Source organism: Pteropus medius, unplaced genomic scaffold (genome assembly GCF_902729225.1).
Source record: "Pteropus medius unplaced genomic scaffold, Ma_sr-lr_union100, whole genome shotgun sequence".
NCBI classification, from domain to species: domain Eukaryota; kingdom Metazoa; phylum Chordata; class Mammalia; order Chiroptera; family Pteropodidae; genus Pteropus; species Pteropus medius.
Window position 1 is genome coordinate 12383287 of NW_024352787.1, and position 21090 is coordinate 12404376.

The 21090-nt window shown below is 43.7% G+C and overlaps 1 protein-coding gene across 10 annotated transcripts in view; it reads right to left on the reverse strand.

The window, feature by feature from the left end:
• The window catches only part of ATXN7L1 (ataxin 7 like 1), a 209833-nt gene that overhangs the window by 107156 nt on the left and 81587 nt on the right, over positions 1 to 21090 (reverse strand). The window contains exon 4 of one of the 10 annotated variants that reach the window (XM_039849386.1): positions 3985 to 5174. The exons of the other annotated variants lie outside the window; for them this stretch is intronic. Coding sequence (XP_039705320.1) covers positions 5092 to 5174 — 83 coding nt within the window. The 3' untranslated portion in view covers positions 3985 to 5091. Of the gene's footprint in view, positions 1 to 3984; positions 5175 to 21090 lie in introns of those variants that run through there. 10 annotated transcript variants of the gene reach the window in all.

Genomic DNA, 21090 nt, shown 5'->3' on the forward strand with positions numbered 1-21090 from the left:
AATTCCGACCAAGCTGCTGGACAACCCCACTGGTGAGTTTCTGGATGGATCTACAATTTCTTAGTGAGAAAGGTAAGAAGACATAGTTTATTATAAGATGCCCCCCGCAAAAGCCAAATTCCTGAAAAGACTGTAGGTAAGGCAAACCCCAAGTGGACTCATTAAAAAAAAAAGTTTTTATAGTAAAATAAAGCACTGACATACAAAACTACACAAAACAAATGTACGCAGATGCCCTGGTGACTCCTGGGCAGGTGAAGAAGGGCACCTGTTTGGCCACCCCAGAAGCCCGTCCACGGGTCTGTCCCTACTGCAACCCCACCTTCTTCCAAAACTACCCACACTCCTGACTTACTTCCTTCTGTTTATTTATGGCTTTATCACACAGTGTGTATCCTTAGACACCATGGTTAGTCCTGCCCATTTTTTAGATGTCTCTTAAGCGACCAGATCCTCCTCTATCTATTTATTTTCCTTACGATGTATCTGTTGAAGACAGGCTGTCTAACCTGCAGTTTTCTACTGTCTGGATGTTGCTCTTGGTGCATGCCAACACGTTCGAATGAACTCATTCTTAATGCAAATAATCACCCACTTAAAAAAAACCAAAATTGTATGCAAGCCATGTTCTTCAGGAGGCACAACCCACCATAATCACATTCTCATGAGTGTGTGGGCAAAGGGAGCTCTCACAATAGAGGTAATGAGGCAGGGAGGAAAACATGATCGGGGTTGCGGGGTGGGGCGTGGAGCTCTCTGTGGAACTAGTGATTTATGAAAAATTTTTTTGCAATTGGAAGTGACTGGGGAATGCTTCTCCTTAATGTCTTCCAATATAGTTTGCTCTAGTAGGAAGTACATTTGGAATGAGGTTTGGCATCACGTTATGCTCTTGAGTCCAGGGTTGTATACCATTAGGTTTTATCAAAGATGATTGCATAATAGGAGCCTGGATGTAGTAAAAACCTAAGGAATCTAAGCCACTAACCAGATTCACCAAATGTAATAAATATAAATGAGAGATGAAAAGAAGATTAGATCTGGCCATTTACTTATGGTTTGGAGCAAGAAAAGTAAGCTTACATTTTTTTTTCCTTTCTCTAATCTCAGCAGGCAGTCCCATGAACATAATTATTAGCACTTTCAAAAGGCTTTATCATATATTGACTTAATAAAGAGTGCATCCATTTAATGGTGACCTCAGATACCCCCAATAAATCCAGGACCCTAAATTATATGCTCCAGGGCTATGGCACCCACACGATGAACAAAAGAAATGAGCAGTGTCATTCTAGGAGATGGGAGGTTTTTCGATACTTAAAATGAAAGGTTTGGGGTCTATTTCGATTTGCACAAGGGAAAAAAAGCTCTAAAACAGATGAAGATAATAAGATTCAAAGTCAAGGCACTCTTCAAACGCACTAGGTTACTGACACTACCTTCAAAACTTTATTACAGCCTTAGTCGTTCAGCCACGAAAGTGGCCTAACAGACATCAGAGGGGAATGAAAGAAATTAGGCAGAGGCCCAAACTGATCACATTCTGGCTCCCGATTCTTATATCTTTCCTTGGTTCTCCTAGAGGTTGTATTTGTGAAAGAAAGCAGGATTGTGTATTGGGTGGGAAGGAGCAGGGAGGGAAAGATAATCAGGAGAGGACTTAATGCAAATCTGCCAGGCAGACTGATTTCTTTCCTGGGCACAGGAGTTTTTAAAATCTGCTGGCAGGATTGGGTTTCTGCTCTCACAGTGTAGATGGTAAGTGATTTCCAACTCTGGTTTTTACAATGCTCTAGGGTATTTCCAATGATTACGATGTCTGTGTTTAAAATTCTCAAAATCAAATTAATTTAAATTCGCTTTCACTGAAAAGGCAAATATGATTCAAAAGCTTATTTTCTTAGTTGTTGTCTAGTCTATCTTTCTGAAAGATTTCATATTTTTTGGAATTCCTTTCTGCCTGACTCTGTGACAGTTATTCTGATGTTTTAGTTCTAACCACTTGTCTTCCTGCCTGCTAGTGCTTCTCTCCAGGTCCCATCTCTGGATCACCAGGAATTCCTCGGAGTTCTTCCCTAAACCCTCTTCTCATCTCTGCCCCCACCCAGTTCCCACTCCAAACCCCTCTACGGACTCCTCTCTTCTCAAGATTTCCAACTCTAGCCTTTAAGAACTACCTAGTGTATGAAATACCCACTGTATGAAATTTCTGAGGGGCAGGCTGGGCTAGGGCCCAGCAGTGACGTTGGAAGGCTGATCGGAACAAAGGATGGGCCTTCAATCTAATATGGCTTTCATGCTTCCATTAGCTCACTTCTCATGCTGGGCTGGGCTCGGTTTAAGCACGTTACACACATCATAACATTTAATCTTCACACCACCTTTCTGAGAAAGCATGATTATACCTATTTTCTACACATGAGAAGATTTCATTTCAGAGAGGGCAGCAGATAGGCGAGGCAGAGCTGAACTGCGAACCTAGCTCCAGGACCAGGTCTTAACCATCAAGCTCTTCTGTTTGAGCAGATTTGTCCTTGTGTTTTTGGACAAACCACATCAGTTCTGCTGTGCCTGCCATGTAACCCCAGGCAGGTATGGGTACCCAGACCTCCCCACTGACCATCAGCTTCGCCATGAGGGTCTACTGGTGAAGGCAGGCAGTTGTGTGAGGTCTTTAGATCTCCCTACACTTCCCAGGCTGGAAGGTGGTGGGACTTCCAGGGACTATGCGGTTTGCAGAAGGACAAGGGCCTCGACAAACTGCGTAGATCGGTTCATAGAAAACCACTCTACTGATGTGATTAAACGTCAAAGAAATCCTGGATCAGGGAGATGTGGGAAGAGGGCAGAGACATGCATGATTCTGTTTTCAGACCAGTAACATGCTCTTGAGCCGTTCCTGCTGAAGAGGCACTGTGGCGGGGGCCTTTATACCCTCTCCGTGAATCATTTTAATGTCTTCTGAAACACCACCTCCTTTCCCCACAGATCCATGGTTCATACCACCAACTACTACATGGAAATAAAATATGTGAAGGCTTTTTCTTCTAGTCTGTTCATAACTTTTTTTCTACTGATCACCTCATTTTGTCATCCCAGTTTGGAGAACTCGGGGTGAAGATGAATGTTGAAATAGCCATGGAGTTTCATTTATTCATCATGTCTTTCTTACTCATCAAGAGTCAGCCCTGAGATGACCAGTATGGAGCTTAGTTAGGTTCAGCCTGGGCCACTTACTCCCAAGGCCCATACACAAACAGACTGGCTGGATCAGAGCTCAGCAGGGAGGTGAAAGAGACAGAAAAAAGCTCACAGAAATGTGCATTTGCCCTCAGACAGATCTTGTACCGGAGGTCCCTGCCTATTCCTACCGGAACACAGGGAGTTAAAAACAAAACAACCCTTGAAACTGAAACCTAATTCTCCATGGCAATTTATTAAATAACTAAGGATTTCTAGGCCTTATTAAAATAAATGTTTAGTGTATTCTCTTATCCTCTGACGTTCACTTCTTCACTTGTCAGCACCTGCTGGCAGCAGCTGGAGTAATCTCACCAATTTTGCAATTTTGCTGTATGTGCAAATCAATTTGATTTTCTCCCAAAAAGATAAAAATCAGTAAAGTGATTAAGTTACGATTAAGGCATGTCATTGAAAACATAGACAACATGAAAAGGCTGAGGACTTGCCCCAAGGTCACCACTGACTTCCTTCTACCCAAGTTAAATGATTTTTTCACCTTATTCTCCTTGCCTGCTCCACTGTGATATTGTGGGTGATCAACAAACCATCTCTACCTTCTTGAAATCCTCTCCTCTTTTGGCTTCCCTCATGGTATTCTTATGCTAGGTTCTCATCCTGGCTCTCGTGTTGGTTTCCTAACTGTGAATATGTGCATCCATCTATCCATCCATCCATCCATCCATCCATCCATCCATCCATCCATCTAATAGATGTTTAATGACTCAATATGCCAGGCACTGGAAAAATGACAGAGTAGATTTATGTCTAGTACTACAATTAAAACTGCTTTTATATATACGATTTCATTAATTTCTTGTTACAACCATGTGAAGTGGCTGTTGGTACTCCCCCTTTATAACATGAGGAAACCAACTGAGAGGATTTGTGATTTATTTATAATAGCACAGCCAGCAGGTGGCAGTCTGGACATGAATTCAGGTTTATATCCCAGTTAAGAATTCATACATACTGGTCAATTGAAATTTCTCAACTAGTCTCATTGCTCCCAATTAAAGGTCATGATCCAGTTTTTTTTTTTTTTTTTTTTTTTTTGAGGCTGTGTTAGGCTCTGGGGGATTCAAAGAGTGGGTTGCTACCCTCATAGAACTTGTGGCCTAGTGAGGGAGACAGACCTTATGTTCACACGATAAACATCTGTTTTCAAGGTATGAGGGAAGGTTGACCTAGTTATGAAAATCAGGGAAGTCTTCCAGGAGGAAGTGACTATTAGGTGCATACTGCAGGATGAGTCAGAGTTAGCTTTGGGAAGAGGGGATGAAAGAAAATCATATACAGAGATGGAAAAGCATGTGCAAGGGTCCAGTGGCGGGAAGACCCAATGTGCTGAAATTCTGAAAGGCCAGCTTGACTGGCATATAGAGAGTGAAAGAGAGCCTGGCACAGGATGTGGTTCAGATCATGCAAGACTTGTAGCCATGATAATGATTTTTACTTTTAGCTTAAGAGCAATGGAAAGCTACAAGTCGAGAGTTCGGTATGATTAACTTTGATTTTGATTCTGACTTCTGTGTACAGAATGTATTGCAGAGGGGCAAGAGTGGGAAATAGCTGGAAGGCTTTTGTAGTTGTCCAGGCGAGAAGTGATGATAGCTTGGACCAGGGTAGTGGTGGTGGAAATGGAGAGAATTCCACAGGTGCCCCCTGTTCGGCTCAAGCCCATTTTTCTCACTAAACCCTGTCACCAGAGTGTGCTCACGAATTTGCAGTGGAAGCCTGTCCACACTTCGGGGCTCTGCTGGAGTCTCCTCTTCCAGGAAGCCTTTTCCAGACAGTGTGAGTCCTCCGAGACTTTTCAGGAGTGGTGTCTGTCTTCTGCACTGTCCACTCTCACACCTGGTTCTTCTCTATGGCCTGGCTGTTCTCCGGTCCATCCCTGGAGGTGCCTCCATTTCTCTTGTCTTGCTTTCTCCCTTTGGAAAGTAAATGCTTTGTTGGCACTTGCTGAATGGTATCAACAGGGCTCCCTTGGAAATTACACTTGTAAATGATTACTCCTGCCAGTTGCCTTTACCCCCCTAAATTAAACACTGGCTGCTTAAATCTGACTTTATGATCTTGTTCTATTAAAATATATGTCCCAATTTTTCTATTACTTCCTCTAAACTCTTTTCCACACTTCTCCTAGAAGAAAGCAGTTTCAGTGGGAATGAAGTGGGGGTGGGGTAAGGGCAGGGGTGTAATTAAACAGGGGCTATCTGACCAGAATTCCTATACCTTTTAATGGGGCATTTGATTAATCCTTTCACAGGCACCATTATTCATGCCTTGATGGAATCTCATTTTATAGCCCTTAATACATGGACCCAATTTATCCACATCACATTGTATTCTAATACTTGTCATCCAAGTTATTAGCTATCTCCTTCTCAGCGTAAAATCATCAGCAAGTTTGATTAGCTTATTCCCCAGGGATGATAGGGGAGATAAGAACAGACACAGTACCATATGACCACCAATGGCTCTGCATCCTCAAAAGAAGACTGCTAAGTGGAATCCATTTACAGTGCCAGTGTGGGCAAAATAAATGCCTGCTCTGAGGCAGGGTCTCTGTGTTGGACGCAGGAGCCAAAGCCACAAAGGGCTGACTGCTGTTGTGCCCAGTGGTGCCGAGCCATCATCCTGAGTGGGATCACTTTGAAAAAATAGTGGGGCTCCTTCCTCTTCTGCTTCCTAACATCCCTCTGGCTCCCATATCCTTCCTGAGAGGTAGAGCCCAGAGTTCCTTTTTATTCAGAACACCACTTCTGCCTTAAATCCCCATTTTCTCCCTACCGGGGCCCTGGCAGGCCTGATGATCTAGAAAAAGATCCATAGTGCTATGGATGGCTCTTTGTCCAGCATACAGTTGGCCCTAAGCAGCCAGTTCCTTCTTTTATGGAACCAAACCTACGGCTTGGGACTCACTGGTGGCTTCAGTCTTTTCTGAACAAGGTCGCCTCCCGCCTAGAGAGAAGGGGCCTGCATGACCCCTATGGAACCATGGGCTCAAAGCCCACAGAGAGTTTTCAATGCCTTCTTCTCTATCTACCACCTCTCCTCAGCCCAATCAGGCAAAACTCCAACAGCCCCTTCTGGAGTCCCTTTAAAAGCCCCCATCATCTTTTCACCAAAGGCTCTACATCCATTATTTTTGTGCTTTTCTGAGCCTGGAAGGAGAGCATGAAAGGGGCTCACTCTGTGGTGATACTGCTCCTTCAGGAGGTGGGGACTTATTCCCTTCCCCTTGAGTGTGGGCTGGACTTAGTGACTCGTTTCTAATGAAGAGAATAATGTGGAAGTGACAGTGTGTGACTTATGAGACTTGGTCATAAAAGGCATTTTGACTTCCTCCCTCCCTCTCTGGTTGTTGGCTCTGATGGAAGTTAACTGCTATGTTGTGAGCAGCCCTGTGGAGAGGTCTAAGGTACCGAGAGTGAGAAACTAGGGCCTCTTGCCAACAGCCAGGTGAGTGCCCATCTTGGAAGTGGGTCCTCCAGCTCCAGCCAAGCCTCCAGATGAGACGGCAGCTCTGGATGACAGCTTGACTGCAACCGCATGAAAGCCTGAGCCAGAACCACCCAGCTAAATTGCTCCCAGGTCTCTGACCCATGGAAATTGGGCAAGACAATAAATATGTTTTAAGTTGCTAAATGTTGGAGTCATTTGTCATGTAGCAATAGGCTACTAATATACTCTCACTACCTCGGAGGAAGGTCTTGGTCTCCTCCTTCCCTTCAATTCCCTTCTCGGATTTCACTTGCTCTCCTCTCTCTGTTCAGGGAGTCTGGTGCCCCTCTGGTTCCCTCTGCCCGACTGGTCTCTGGCTTCTGCTGCGTGTCCTCACAGTTTCAAGGACTCTTTCCTGAGAAGAGGGGGATGGATGGGAGGAGCTCTTTGCCTGCCATCTGAAGAGACATCTGGGAATAAGAAAATGACTTTTTGCAGAGAGCAGCCTTCCTCAGGCCATGAAACTCCTTCTTGTTTCTGAACATGGGGGCGCCTAATGACTTCAGTCGGGCCAACAGCCAGCAGGAAAAGACTGCAAATTACGCATTCCTGTTTGTATCATATATGTTCACTCCAGTACCCCTTCTGCTCATATGCAGTTTCTGCAGAAGGTCAGGCCTCGTTTCGACTCTGCAGTTAAGCATCTGACACTAAGTGGGGATTCTAAAACTGGATGGCAACGTAATCTGGCTTAAATGTTGCAAGGTGCACCACTCCACTCCACCCCTACTGACCATGTCCTGCCAGCACAGCCACAGTCGTGAGGGGAGTGGCGATCCGATTCTCTCTTCTCTCAGTTATACAGAGGACAAATGTAGTTTTTGATTAAAAAAATCCAGGTTGCTCTTCTATTTGATCAAAGCCTAGTAACTTTTACAAAATCTGTCTCCATTATATGGGGCAAGGTCAGATAGTTACAGCTGTCAATCGTTTGGAAGGCTTAGAAAAGGTGACAAAGCAGTGGACCTAAGCAGTGGAGTGGACCCCAAAGCAGTGATTCTCAAGTAGAGCCCCTGGGTCAACAGCATCAGCATCATCTGGAGGGTTGGTGGAAATGCAGATTCTTGGGCCCCACCCCTGACTTACTGAATCAGAGCCCAGCAATCTGTGTTTTAATAAGGCCTTCGAGCAATTCTGATGCATGGGTAGAGGTCGAATATCACTGACTTAAAGGATTAAACATCTAAATTATTCATTCCTTCATTCATTCATCCATTCATAAGACATTGATTAAGTACCTACTATTTGCAAGACACTCTGGGGCAATGAAGAGGAATTAGAAAGAATGCCTTCCTCAAGGAGTCCACAGCCTCCCTTCCCTTGCTTTATGACAAAGCTTGAAAAGAGAGCAGGAGTCCGAAGACGTTAATCCAAGGAATGGAAATCTTTACACGTAACTCTTTTTAATGGACAGGAGGCATACTGAAATTGTTTTTTTCCAGGAATGATCATACTCTCAAACAGTAACTCTTCTACAGTAAGTAAACGTGTGGGTTTAATATATCATGTACAACTGGCTCAGCCTTTTAAGCTTAAAGAAAAAAAAGATTATATAATTTCACCATGAATAAAATGCAGAATTACCTTAAAGATTCACTTAGGTTTGTGCCTGTCTTTTAATGAACAAACAATTCTGTTGTTTTATCATCTTCGACTAAGTAAGAGTGTCTTTTCTCTTTTTCTGTGAGGCTAAATAAATCCTAACAGCTAGGATGTATCGTGTGCTTCCTATGGCTGGGCTTGGGGATAGCTCTACATTCATTAACTCGTTTGATCCTCTCCTGACCTTATAAAGTAGTCGTAGCAATAGGTAGATGAAGAACATAGGCTGGAAGAGGCAAGAAAGGAACCTAGACCCATCTCTTAATCTCATGTGAATTATGCTCCTGTGCTGTACTCTCAGCCCCACTGGGTCATTTTGCTGCTCATTAAAACTACTGATTAATTGGGAAAACATAAAAAGAAACACCACACCTCCTCTAAAAGATTTCTAGTTGAAACTACTGGCTAAATCTCAATTGGGAGATTTATTTTTATATGTTAAAGTTCATGCTAGATTTCTCCTTCAGTACCACAGATAATTAGGAGTTGGCTATAAACTCCTTATAGTCACCAGCATTAGCGGCCTGTGTAAGAATCTGCTTCATGCTCAACAGATCCAGCTTTGAGAAGATGCCCCGCGTGTACTCCTTTCTCTGGATGCCTTAATGATGCTCAAAGACTCACTGTAACACCGTCTGGGCAGATGATTTTTCAGGGGTTGGAGATGAGCTTGGGTTGATCCAGGCAAGCTTGGGCCCTTGTGACTATGGATGCCCAGTTAATCTGGCAGCTGTGGGGGTGAAGGGTGTGACCGATAGCCACAGAAGAAATCAAAGCTGTCTGGCCCAATCAGCAATACACTTGGCGCCTTGCCTTGGTGTAGGTAGGAGGCCTGCCCTGGCTATCTGAGTTCATCTGCCACACAGGCCTATCCTTCATTTGCAGGGCATCATGGGTCACCCATGTTCTGGCCAACAAGAAGCATCAGGAGGCTTCATCAACTTATTGCACCCTTGGGAATAACTCCGTGACTAAAGTCACATGGGCTGTGCAGAAACAGTGTGGGTATCTTTCAAGCCACATACAGAACATAGAACTTGAGGTGAACTGAAATGTATCTGCCTTTCCCATTGGCTCTCTGTAATCAAGGCTTTTTAGAACATCAAGTCCAATCTCTATTTCTAATTCAGGGGTGCTTGTTGAATTCTGCTGAGACATTGATTTGGTTAGTGGAACTACAGACATGAGATGTTGAACTTGCAAGTGTATGATTCATTTTAAGATTCTGAAATGAGAAACACACCTATCAATGGCACACTGGAGGCTGGGAGATTCTTTGAAAGCATTTCACACATATAAATGGGACATGAAATGAAAAAAAATCTGCTTATGGTTATAATCCCCGAAGCCAAGGACCACCCTACTGTGTTCCCCATTCTCACGGAGTGATGGCTCTGTGGGAAACTGCTGGGATTAGATGGTCTGGCGTTTGGACACCCATAGGCCACCTCATTTATCTACCTGTGACAGGGATAGTGCTGGAAGAGAATCGAAAGATGACAAATTGCTTCTGGTTTTAAAGGAGCTGTTCAGGACGGGTGTATGCCCAGGGGGATCCACCTTTCATGCCAGGAGCCATCACTTTATCCTGTTTTAAGGCCACATTTTGGCAAACACCAACCAGCACATGATTGCACACTCCTTTCTCCAGTGAATTTAGAGACATTTGCTCTGAAAGCCTGAAATCCAGTCATTCTGAAGATGTGTGCAGCAGAGAGCAGACCTGCCCACACACTGCAGTGAGGAAAATGGCAGGCATCACACAGGAGTTCCAAATCAGAGGGCTTTCTCCCATGCTGAGGCAGACAGATAACAAGGGAATGGTTTTACAGGATTCCAGAGTAGATTCAGTATCGGTAAATGACTCTGGGAAAGGTGATTCCTATGAGATAAGGAGACAAAAATTCCTAAGATACTGGCCACTGGAATCTGCTTCTGTGGATAAAGAACCCCTCAAGCTTCCAACTTCCCTGGGGGCAGGGAGGAGGCGCATGGAAAGTTTCAAGGAGGTCCACCTGAGCAGATCTACACAACTCTTCCTGCCAGCCAGGGGTCCAGCCACGGCTGGGCATCATACCAGCTGTGGCCCTTCTTCTTTCTTTCCGCCGATGCTCCCTCTCTGAGAATGACCGTGTAATTCATGGTCAACACACTCAAGCCTGTGGAGGTAAACTTCCCTCAACCGATCCAGTTTGTGTTTCTACTCTCTGTGTGCTGGAATTCTCAAGGCCGGAGAAGTTGCCTCGCCCTGCTTATGTGCATAGATGCCAGGTGATCTGCTAAGTGTTGCACTCATATCTACTCTTTATCCTCCTGACAATCTCAGAGACAGGTACTAATATTTCATTTTGTACATGAGGAAACTGAGGCACAGAGATTGAAGGATTGGCTGAAGGTCACTTAGCTGGTGAGTAGCAGAGCCAGTCACGTCCAGATAGCTTGGCATCATAGTCTGGCTGGTTCCTAACCCCTCTGCTGCCTCTCTAACATAACCCTTCTTCAAACACAGCAGCTGAACCCCACAGGGGCACTGGTTTGCCCGGGCCTTTCTCCTTCCCCAGGCCCAACCCTCTGGAATTCAGTAGGTACGTGGAGCTGGAGCACAGAACCTGCAATGTGAAAAGACAAGAGGCTCACCTCCAATCCCCCTATTTGTTTTAAATTCAGGTCAGATGTCCAAACGTTAATTCTGTGCTTGTTTGTTTTGAACATTTCACCGTGTTGCCCCAGACTACTTCACAGATGGGTATCTCTGTTCTCCTTCCTTAGCGCCCGCCCCCATCTCCCATCTCGGGCAATGATGCTACTGCTAGTGACTGATGCTCCCTGCCTAACTTCATTATAAATTTCAGCTAAAAACTTCTATTTTCCACATGGCAGCGAGGCATATTGATAGCATAAGTCACATACTAAGGCATTTTCTAGTTTATAATTTCTAATACCTTTGGAGCATAACCATTATGCTCATTCCACAGATGGGTAAGGGGAGACAGGAAGTCACAACAAGGTTGCAAAGGCATCCTAAGCCACTTACAAACAATTCCCTCTCGATTGCTTCCTCTCATCTTCCTATTTCACAAACTCACCTAAGGCCTGGGAGTGGGCAATGTTATCAAGATCGAGTTGTACTGTATCTGTGGCTATACTCCAGCTCTCAGAATACTAACAAGCAACTCTAAGCTCTGGTGGCAGAAGTATCGATGCTTAGCTTTCTGCCAAAACTCATTCTCATTAGTAGGGTTACATGCATGAAACACATACGTTGAGATTTTGGTCTACACAATTCTCTCATCGCCCATTGTAACTAATCAGAATGCTGAGTGGTTTATTCTAATGCCGAACACAACTAACTGCCTTCAGTGTCTGCTGAAATAACCGTAACTTCTGTTCTGATGAAATCTTCTGGTTAGGAAATGAAAGGGTAGATCATAACCTATGAGCAGACTGAATAATATTCCTTCTGAGTCAACACTGTAAGACTGTTTTTCAAGTAGATATTACAGAAAGCTCAGATCCTATGTGAAAGAGATATGAGAAGGCCAGAGGATGTGTTCATTGCATATAAGACTGGAATTAGAAACTGCAAATGTTGGAAGTTTCATAAAGGCAAATTTGCCTCTGAGAGTAGACACACGATTTTGCTGGCACTGTGAATTTTTTTCCACTGGGGTTTCTGTTCATGGAAAATGCACTGAGGTGAGAGTCAGAGTCTGGAGTACTAGTCACTCTGCCTTTATCAGTTGTGTGACCTTAGGAATGTCACTGAACTTCTTTGAGCTTTTAAATCAGGGAAGCCAGCACCCACCCGTCTACTTTACTGAGCTGTTATGAAAATCAAAATGAACAAGCTATGTGAGAGTGCTTCATAAACGGTAAGATGCTGGAGATATTTCTAAAGATACACGATCACCCTCAAAAGGCGGTAGTGAGAACAGAAGCCTCTCATCTCTGTTTTCAAAGGAATCATCTTCTAGAGATATGGCTGAGAAGTAGCATCTGGGAGTGTGACCATGGAAGGCGGTCCCAGTCACAGCATTCAAAAGCAGGCAAAAGTGCACCGTTTCATTTGTTCACCATCTCTGCTCACATTTGCCCTTCACTCTTTCCTCACCATCAATGCAATGCATGGCACCTAGTGGGTACTCGGAAACGTGAAACAAATCAAAGAATGCCAGGCGAAGGACTTTAGTCCCTCCGGTGCAGAAAGGTCATCCACGAGAAAGGAACCGGGGCTCAGCGGGGGATTTCTGGAAGCCTGAGTTGACCAGGATGACCGGCCAGCTTGAACGTAAGAGGTTTCCCGGGACAAGTTGGTCAGTCTACCTGAGCGTCGTATCTGAATATTCGTTTTGTCTTTCCCCAGCTGGCAAGAAACAAAGTGTCTGACCTAGAGGAAGTCTGGTGGTAGAAGGCACGTATGTCTTTGTGTTCCTAAAGAGTGGATCCCTAGAGATTTATAGCCTGGGTCATTTTTCTCCCCCTTTTCTCCCTATTAGTTTCAATTTCTCTAGCTGACACCATCGTCTCCCTGTCAGGAATCCAACAGAATCACACCCCTTCTATGTTTCCTGCATCAGATTATCACCTCTAAGATATTTCTCTGGTCCCTGTTGGTGGCTTCCTGCCACCAGCTAAATCTTCTACCTAACAGTGCAAGGCACTCGGTACAAAACTGCAGCTTTCAGCAGGACTTGCACTTGGAATTGTCACAAGTGCTCTGTGCAGTCTTCACCAGGACCACACGTGTGCTGCAGAACTGCCATCTGGATCAAGAGCTGACTGGTGCACATGGCAGGGAAATTACATTTTGGGCCAGGGAGGAGATGCGATCAGTGGGGATTTCCCCTTTAAAAACTTACAGCAAAAGCCTGCCCGAGACCATTCAATATTCATAAATGGAAAGCAGAGATGGCGTTTCTGTTCTGCCAAGAGCAATAGCTATTTATCACAGCAAATGACTGAAATAGTTGTATGTACAATGCTTTACTCAGTGCTGTAAATTACGGTATACAGAAGATTAAACTTAAGCCTAATGCTACCCTTGAGCTTCAACAGCTGAGTCCTATAAATGGATACCCGTTAAGAGAAGAGAATCTTTTCCCGGTTACTATTTAAAAGTGTATCTCTATTAAAAGCTTGTCTTAAACATAAATTACCAGGAAGCCTTCCTTGGGCCTGAGCGGGCTCTTCCTCTGGGCACCGACTCACAGAGTCACATCTATGTGACACAGTGACAGGCCTGAGACTTAAAGCATGTGCTGTGCTGACCTCCAGAAGGATGGAGGTGAGAGGGACTTCAGAGAGGGCTCTGCTGGGCCTTAAGGAGATCTTTGGAATTAAAATGATCTGGAACCCCAAACCACTTTAAAGAGAATGTTTCTTCCGGTATCTGCTGTTTTTGTGAAGTGTCCAGAAACCCTGACCTAGAGCCGAAGCCTCAATTCTCCTAGCTTAATTTTAATTTCCAAGCACTTGCTCCTCCAAGTGCAGTCCGTGTACCAAAAGGCACCAGCATCCCCTGGAAGTGCATTAGAAATACAGACCTCCTGAATCAGAATTCGTATTTAGGCAAGAAACCCCCGGGGGATTCACGTGCACATTAAAAATTGGGAATCAAGGGACAAGTGAGCAGGTGTTAACAGGGAGAAGCCCTTTGTTTTTCTCCCTGGAAATTATTACGCACAAGAAATAGGATTACGGGAAAAGGCCCTACCAGTGGGCCCTAGGATGCTGAGTTCTCTTTTGTCCAGTCTTACTTCAGAACATCTTCAGGATCTGGGAGAGAGGTTTTTATGAGCTGGGAATGAATGTATCACTCTGAACTTCACCCAAAGCACCCCAGGGTGTAAAACAGAGTAAACTAGCAAGAAGCTCATGATTTACAAATCAATCAGAATGCCTCTAATCCCCCTGTGAATCTGGAGGCACGGCAATGTTTTGGGCCAGGACTTCAATTCCTTGTTGTAATTACCAGTTGACTTTAAGTAAGAAAAGTATGCAAAGGTATTTGTATTTTTTGAAGAAAAATCCAGGATAATTGTGTTCTTTATTAGAAAAAGAAAATATCCTTCAGTATGCATGTTAAACACTTAATGGTAATTACTGAATAAATAGTTTTATATACATATAGATTTAGAAATAAAATAAATCTATTGTGGCCAAGCTAGCAGAGGAAAAAAACAGGAAGAGAGTTAAGAAAACTTTGCTAATCTAATGGAAGACAGAGAAAGGGTACAAAGAAGCAAATAAAATGCAAGGTAAACAGAAACACAAACTAAGAGACAGTTCAAATATATAAAGTTATCACAATAAATGTAAATGGATAAAACTCACCTATTATAAGACACTATCAGATTGGACTTTTTAAAAAGCCAGCTATATACTGCTTACAAGAGAGACACCTAAAACAAAATAACACAGAAAAGTTGAAAATGAAAGATTGGAACGAGATAAGCAAATACATATTGACCAAAAGAAAATTGGGTAGCAATGTTAATAATAGGGATGAAGAATCCACCACTAAAAAGACTGCAAGTCATACACTTATATGCATCCTATAGCACAGCCTCAAAATTGTAAAGCAAAAGCTGTTACAGTTCTAGGAGGGACTGACACAATGACAGCCATCATAGGAAACGTAAAACCCCATTCTCAGAAATTATAGACCAAGCAGACAACAGCGGTGAGGATATACAAGATCTGCATAACAAAAGTATACAATGAATATATGAAACCCTGCACACAAAAGAGAGATTATACACATTTTCTAATCACACGTGACATATTAAAAAAAACTGATCACATGCTAATTAGTCACAAAGGAAGTATCGTAAGTTATAAAATGGATAACATCACCAACATTCTCTGGCAGCCACCATAAATTAAACTAGAAATCAAAAATAAAACAAGAGTAAGGCTCCCCCTCACCACCCTTTACATTTGAAAACTAAAACCAGACTCCTAAATTACTCCTTGGCAGCGGTGTGATTTTTTTCTATGTGTGGCCTAGTTGCTATGGGACCAGGTTAATTTACATGACATTTGTCGGGGGTATCACCAGAAACAGGAAACTCCCCAAGCCATTATAGCTTCATTATTTTGTACTTTGAACTAAATTCTAAGCCAAAGGGACGATGAAGTACCTGACGCCAGGAAGAAAAGAAGAAATGTGCATGGGTTAATTATGACCTAGTCGTGCAGCTCCAGAAGCTGCTATTCGCTTATTCCCCAGACAGTGCCCAGTTCTGCCATCTCTTTCTGCTCATCGATGCTGCTTGGATGAAAAAGACTGTCTTGGAAGTGCTCCTGGTACCTGGGGAAAGGTGCTACTCAATTGACATGGCATCGTAAAATTAATAGTGTCCTGGAATCAAGTAAATACTGTAGTTAAGTTTGTATGAGACCTTCTGTCTTCTCTTTTATAGGGCCAAGCATTTCTGAAAAATTATCAGAGAATGTTGCATAGGAGACACACAGGAAAAATATAGGTCCGTGATTCCAAGGGGGGAGAGCACCTCCCCAAGAAATCCCCCAAAACAAAAGCAAAACCAGACCGATGGTTCGTTCCTTGGGCTACGCTGCCAGCCTAACGCAATTTTAGTGCTGGATGAATAATGAAACAAATATTAAAAAGAAAACACCAAACAACCTATAGAGGATGGAATGCAGCATCAGGGTAATATGGATCAAATCACTGGAGGAGTGTGCAAATTCTGCGGGTGAGTGGGGGTGGGGAGATAGAACAATAGTAAGAGAAAAGAGGGGGCCATAGCTCTTCTGCCTGTACTGTGGGAATCCATGGTGGTCAAAACAGCCTGGTGGTTTCCTGGCTCACAAACATTACAAGCCACAGAGTAGGACAGCTCTCACGGGCACCCCCGCTCTTCCGGGCCTCCTCATGGGTCCCCCAGCCCAACTCTGCAAACATCTCCAAAATAGCCCCCTTCAAAGAACAGCTGAGGCAAAGGCTTGTTGTGAGGATGGAGGTCCCTCACCACAAACTTTAGGGTGACTGTCACAGGTGGTAAGAATATGAAAGGGGTGGCTGAGAAAGCGGCACAAGAATTTTAAGAGCTGTTGTCCAGTCCCTGCCTCCTTAAACGCACTGGTAACTTGATGCATTTGTATCTGGAGATAGGGTCACCATGTGGATGACACCCCAGACATGACAGTAATACAGGTCACTGAGTTGGGGGTGGTCACTCAGGCCGGCGTCGATGCAGAAGCACTCGAGGTAGAGGCAGGCACATGTTGAAGCGGGTTATGCATAGGGTGGGGACAGTCACATATTGATGAGCAGAAAGCCACAGGTCCAACTGGTCTTAGAAAAACATACCTCCAGAGAAGGTTCAGAAATTTGAGAAATAATTCCAGGAGGAGAAAAATTTAACTAACAAATAACAGGGTTAGTCAGAAACCAAACCTTAGAAATCTGCTGTTCCAGTTTTGTAAGACAAAGAGTATACTTGCTTTCTCTGGAAAAAAAAAGATTATTATTCATTCCATGTGAAGTAGGATTCATCAAAGTGAAATGGTTTACTTACTCTTTCATCATTTATTCCTCCAATTTACATTTTCCCCTGGACCCATTTATTTCCCATGTATCTCCTATGCAGCAGTCCCAAATCTGCACTCATTTTTCAGAAGTGCCTGGCCCTGTGAAAGCAGAGGGCAAGTCCTATACAAAATGTTAACTACAGTATTTCTTTGACTCTGGGAGGCCATAAATTCTAAGATACCACATACTTTAATAGCACTTTTTTCCGTGTGGGTGGGGGATGGGGAGAAGAAAACCTGCCATAGTAAATACATGATGATGGGAAGAAGCACAACCTTCTTTAGAGACCCATAGTGTCCCCGAGGTGAGCTTACACACAGGTTCCTCATATGTGACACTTTGGGAGGGAACTCTCAGTGACCCCAGGTAAAGCGTTAAGAATGAGCTCCTTGAGCAAATGCTCCAGAGGCCCTTCCAAAATGAAAACTGTGAAACGGGAACTTCAGCTTTGACAGTAGCTGGGTTCTAGCATCAGGGTGACAGGTGCGAATCATGTAAACTCAAAACCACCTTTAACACCTTTCTGCTCATAAAGTACAGTCCACATGATCTGGGGATAATGGACTCTTTCCATGGCCAGTTTCTCCTCCAGGGTTGGAAAAGATCTTTGTTTCTCTGCTCGGGCACCAGATGAAGGAGTAGGCTTGTGTCTGGGGCCATATTACTAGAAACAAAAGTGCATTATTATTATTACCCAGTGCATGTGGTCGAATTCAGATAAATTAAGAATGATGAGGCTCCGAAGCGAAAAGATGCATCTTTGTTTTATACTCCAAGATCTCTTAGTGCTGCACAAGGCTACGAGGTGCTGTGAACCTCCCTCAGGAATGGAAACTGGCTTGCATTGTTTCCCAAGTATGTGTCCACCCAAACTCGAGCTGTCAGAGTGCTGATTTACTTCTTTGGGGAAGAAACACTGTTTGGGAAATGCTGCTCTACTCATTGCTCAGGATGGGGAGAATTCCAAAATGACCTTTCGAATCAGGGCTGGCAACATTCTGTCCTCAGATTTAAATAAAGCGATGACTGTTCCCCTAATTTTCCTTGGTTGATACAGCTCTGAGGAATGGAATGGAGCAGCCTGTACAGCGAGGAAAAGCCAGTGATGAGTCAGAGGCCAGGGGTCATGTTATCGTGCCAGCCCTCCAGAACTCAGTTGTGGTCTGGGATCGCAGCAGCAGTGCTCAGTGACTTAGGACGTTTCCCCTGCATCAGCCTCTCCAATGGTACCTCAACAGAGATGGTCATGTTTTTTCAAGGATCCGTACCTCCTCAATGAATGTACTCCCTTACATGTGGAATTTGGCTTATTTGCAACTGGCAAGCCACTTTTCTTTTCTTCTTGCTTCCTCCCTCTTGTCTTCCAAGATTCACTTTTTAAAAAGTATATTGAGCACCAACTGCAGATTCTACACTCATCATATTAACTCAGAAAACATAATGGTGAGCATGACGACAGGGTTTCTGGTTCCTTGAAACTCCTAGTCTGGGGTGCGGGTGTGTGGGTGTGCATGTGTGCATGTGTGCACAGTGGGGATGAATAAAGCAAACAGCATCTGCAATAGCCACCATATATGCTGATGCTGGTGAAGTGGAGAGTGCCTGGAGCACCTGACTTGGGATTGGAGGGGTCCTTCCTTCTACCTGTTTGTGCATCAAATTAGGAAAATGTGCTCCATGCTGGGGATCAGGTATGCAAAAGGCACAGACCCAGCCCTTGGTAGCTCAGTGTCTAGAGTTCACAGGTAACTGCTACACAATTGGTGCCATAGGATGCAGGGATGCAGGGGGCAGAGGGACCAGCTGACAATTTGGTTGGCTGGTAGCTGAGCTCAGCAGAAATGCAGAAAAGCACTCAAAAAAAGTTGTATCAGGGACATAAAAATGAAGTCAGCTATACTTGGGAAAAAAATCCCAAAAAACAAACTAAAATGGTTATCGTCAAGGTCGACAACAGTCTCTTTTCTGCTTTCGCTTAACCTCCTGGCATTTGAGTGGGTCTCCAAAACACTTTCTTCTCTTGGCTTCTAGGTCTTCATCCTCTGCTGCTTTCTTGCCAGATCACTGGCTATTATTCCCTTTCTAACTCACCCTAAATGTTGACACCTCCATTTTTCAATTATAACCATCAGCGAATTCTGTCAGCTACACTTCCAAAACGAGTCTCAAGTTTATCCTTTTCTTTTCATCTGCATGGCTATGCATTAGTCCCTGTGAAGTCTCCCGGGATCCAACCAGCCAGAGTGATCTTTTAAAAATATAAACCAGATTATGTCTTTCCCTCAATCAGTACCCTCCAGGGTCTTCTCACCATGCCCCGAATAAAATCCAGTGTCTGGAGTCTGGCCTACAGGGCTCTGCATTTCGGTTCCCTACCTTCCTTCCTGAAGCCCTCATAAACCTCACCTGCTGTGCTCTCTGCTGGGACACTCCTGTGCTTGCTCTTCATATGGCTTGATCTGGACTGAGCATTTTTGTATACGTTATTTAACACACCAGAACGTAGGTTTCAAGAAGCCAAGCCCCTCCCTGTCTTGTTCACCCCTGTATTTGTAGCACTAGAACAATGCTTGGCATAGAGTAGGTGCTCAATAAATACTTTTCAAATAAATGAACGAATCAAAGCTATGTGACTTGAAGAAGGTAATCTAAGAGATTCAGCCTTCAAGAAATAGGCTTTGATAAGATTATGAGCAGAAGTTTATTTTCAATTAAAGTTGAATCTTAAGGTTATGAAGATCCTATTTATCTACCTCCAAATTTGAACAAAACCATTCAATCTGCTATTTATTTATTTATAACATTTCTACTTAATTCACAGAAACATGCAAAAAAGGGAATTTCACTGAATTTAAAGGAAATCACCTACTGTTTGCAGGTCTCACGGTCTGCTCAGTTGTTAGAGATAAACAAGAAACTACAGGCAGAACTGATAGTGGTATCTACTCCACCTCTTCTACACATTTCCTTCTTTTTACTTTTTGATATTTAAAGTTCTCTTTAAAATGCTGTGGCTAAGGCTCTAAATACATTCATTATAACCAATTTATTGCTTTCTTCCTCCTTCCCTCAAAATTGTGCTCAAGTTCATCACCTATGCCAATAAGTAGATAGGATCAGTGGTGTAGCTTAGAAAGGCGAGAAAGAGACAGGGAGCTCTGCTGCCCCCAGGCCCCTGTCCTTTTGTCTCCAGCGTCCTACAGGGGACAAAAATGACCAACTGTATCAAAGTTTAGTCAAGGTGTTATAGGGAGTTTGAGGTCCAAACATTCTCCCAGCATAGTGGTTCAAGTGATCTGGAGTCAGACATAGGTTGACTCCAGAATCCTGGTTCTGCCTGACCTTGAGCAAATTTCTTAAATCCTCTGAGTCTTTCTTTCCTTGGGTGTGAGATGGGGATAATATGACCACAGCACCTTAGGGTGGTGACAGGGTTAAGAAACACATTAAAAAGCTTAGCTCATATAAGGGCTCAATTAGTGTAATTCGCTTTATTGTTATTGTTGTTATTGTTATTTTGTCTTCCATGAGTAGAGTAAAAAGAAAAGCCAGGGTTTGAAACCAGGTCAGCCTGCTATGTTTTAGAGCCAGCATTAACTCTGATTTGAGCAGTAGCAAGTTCAAAATATAACAATTGGAAGTGGAGCAAACCATGGCCCTTCGTTGTAGATTCTCTGTTGTAATGCTTGATTTAAGGTCTAACCATTTTCTAATCAGTCGATTTGTCATTTATTTTATTTTATTATTTTTCTATTTCCCCCCACCTCTTTAACTCCTCTCCGCCTCCCCTAATTCCACCCCTAACCTATGGATGTTGCCATTTACCCTTAAAGTACTGGATCTCTGAAGGCGGGGCGTCTCCTCCCACACGCTCGCAGCGTGTACCCAGGGTCTGGGCCGTGGCTCTCCCTGGGGCGCGAACCCACAACCTTCTGTGTGTAAAGCAGACGTGCTAACCACTACACTAGGGAGCCGCCCCAGTTTGGCATTTCTTTCCTTAGGATTTATTATAGAGATTTCCTTAGGACTTGCATTTTACCAGGGACGTTGGAAAGATGAAAGAAGAAACAACGGCAGATATCGTTTCTGATCATGAGGAGCCCAAAAGGCATATCATTCCAGGAGTAAATTCTGGATTGGAGATACATTCATCAAACTACAGTGAAAAAAGAATCCTACTA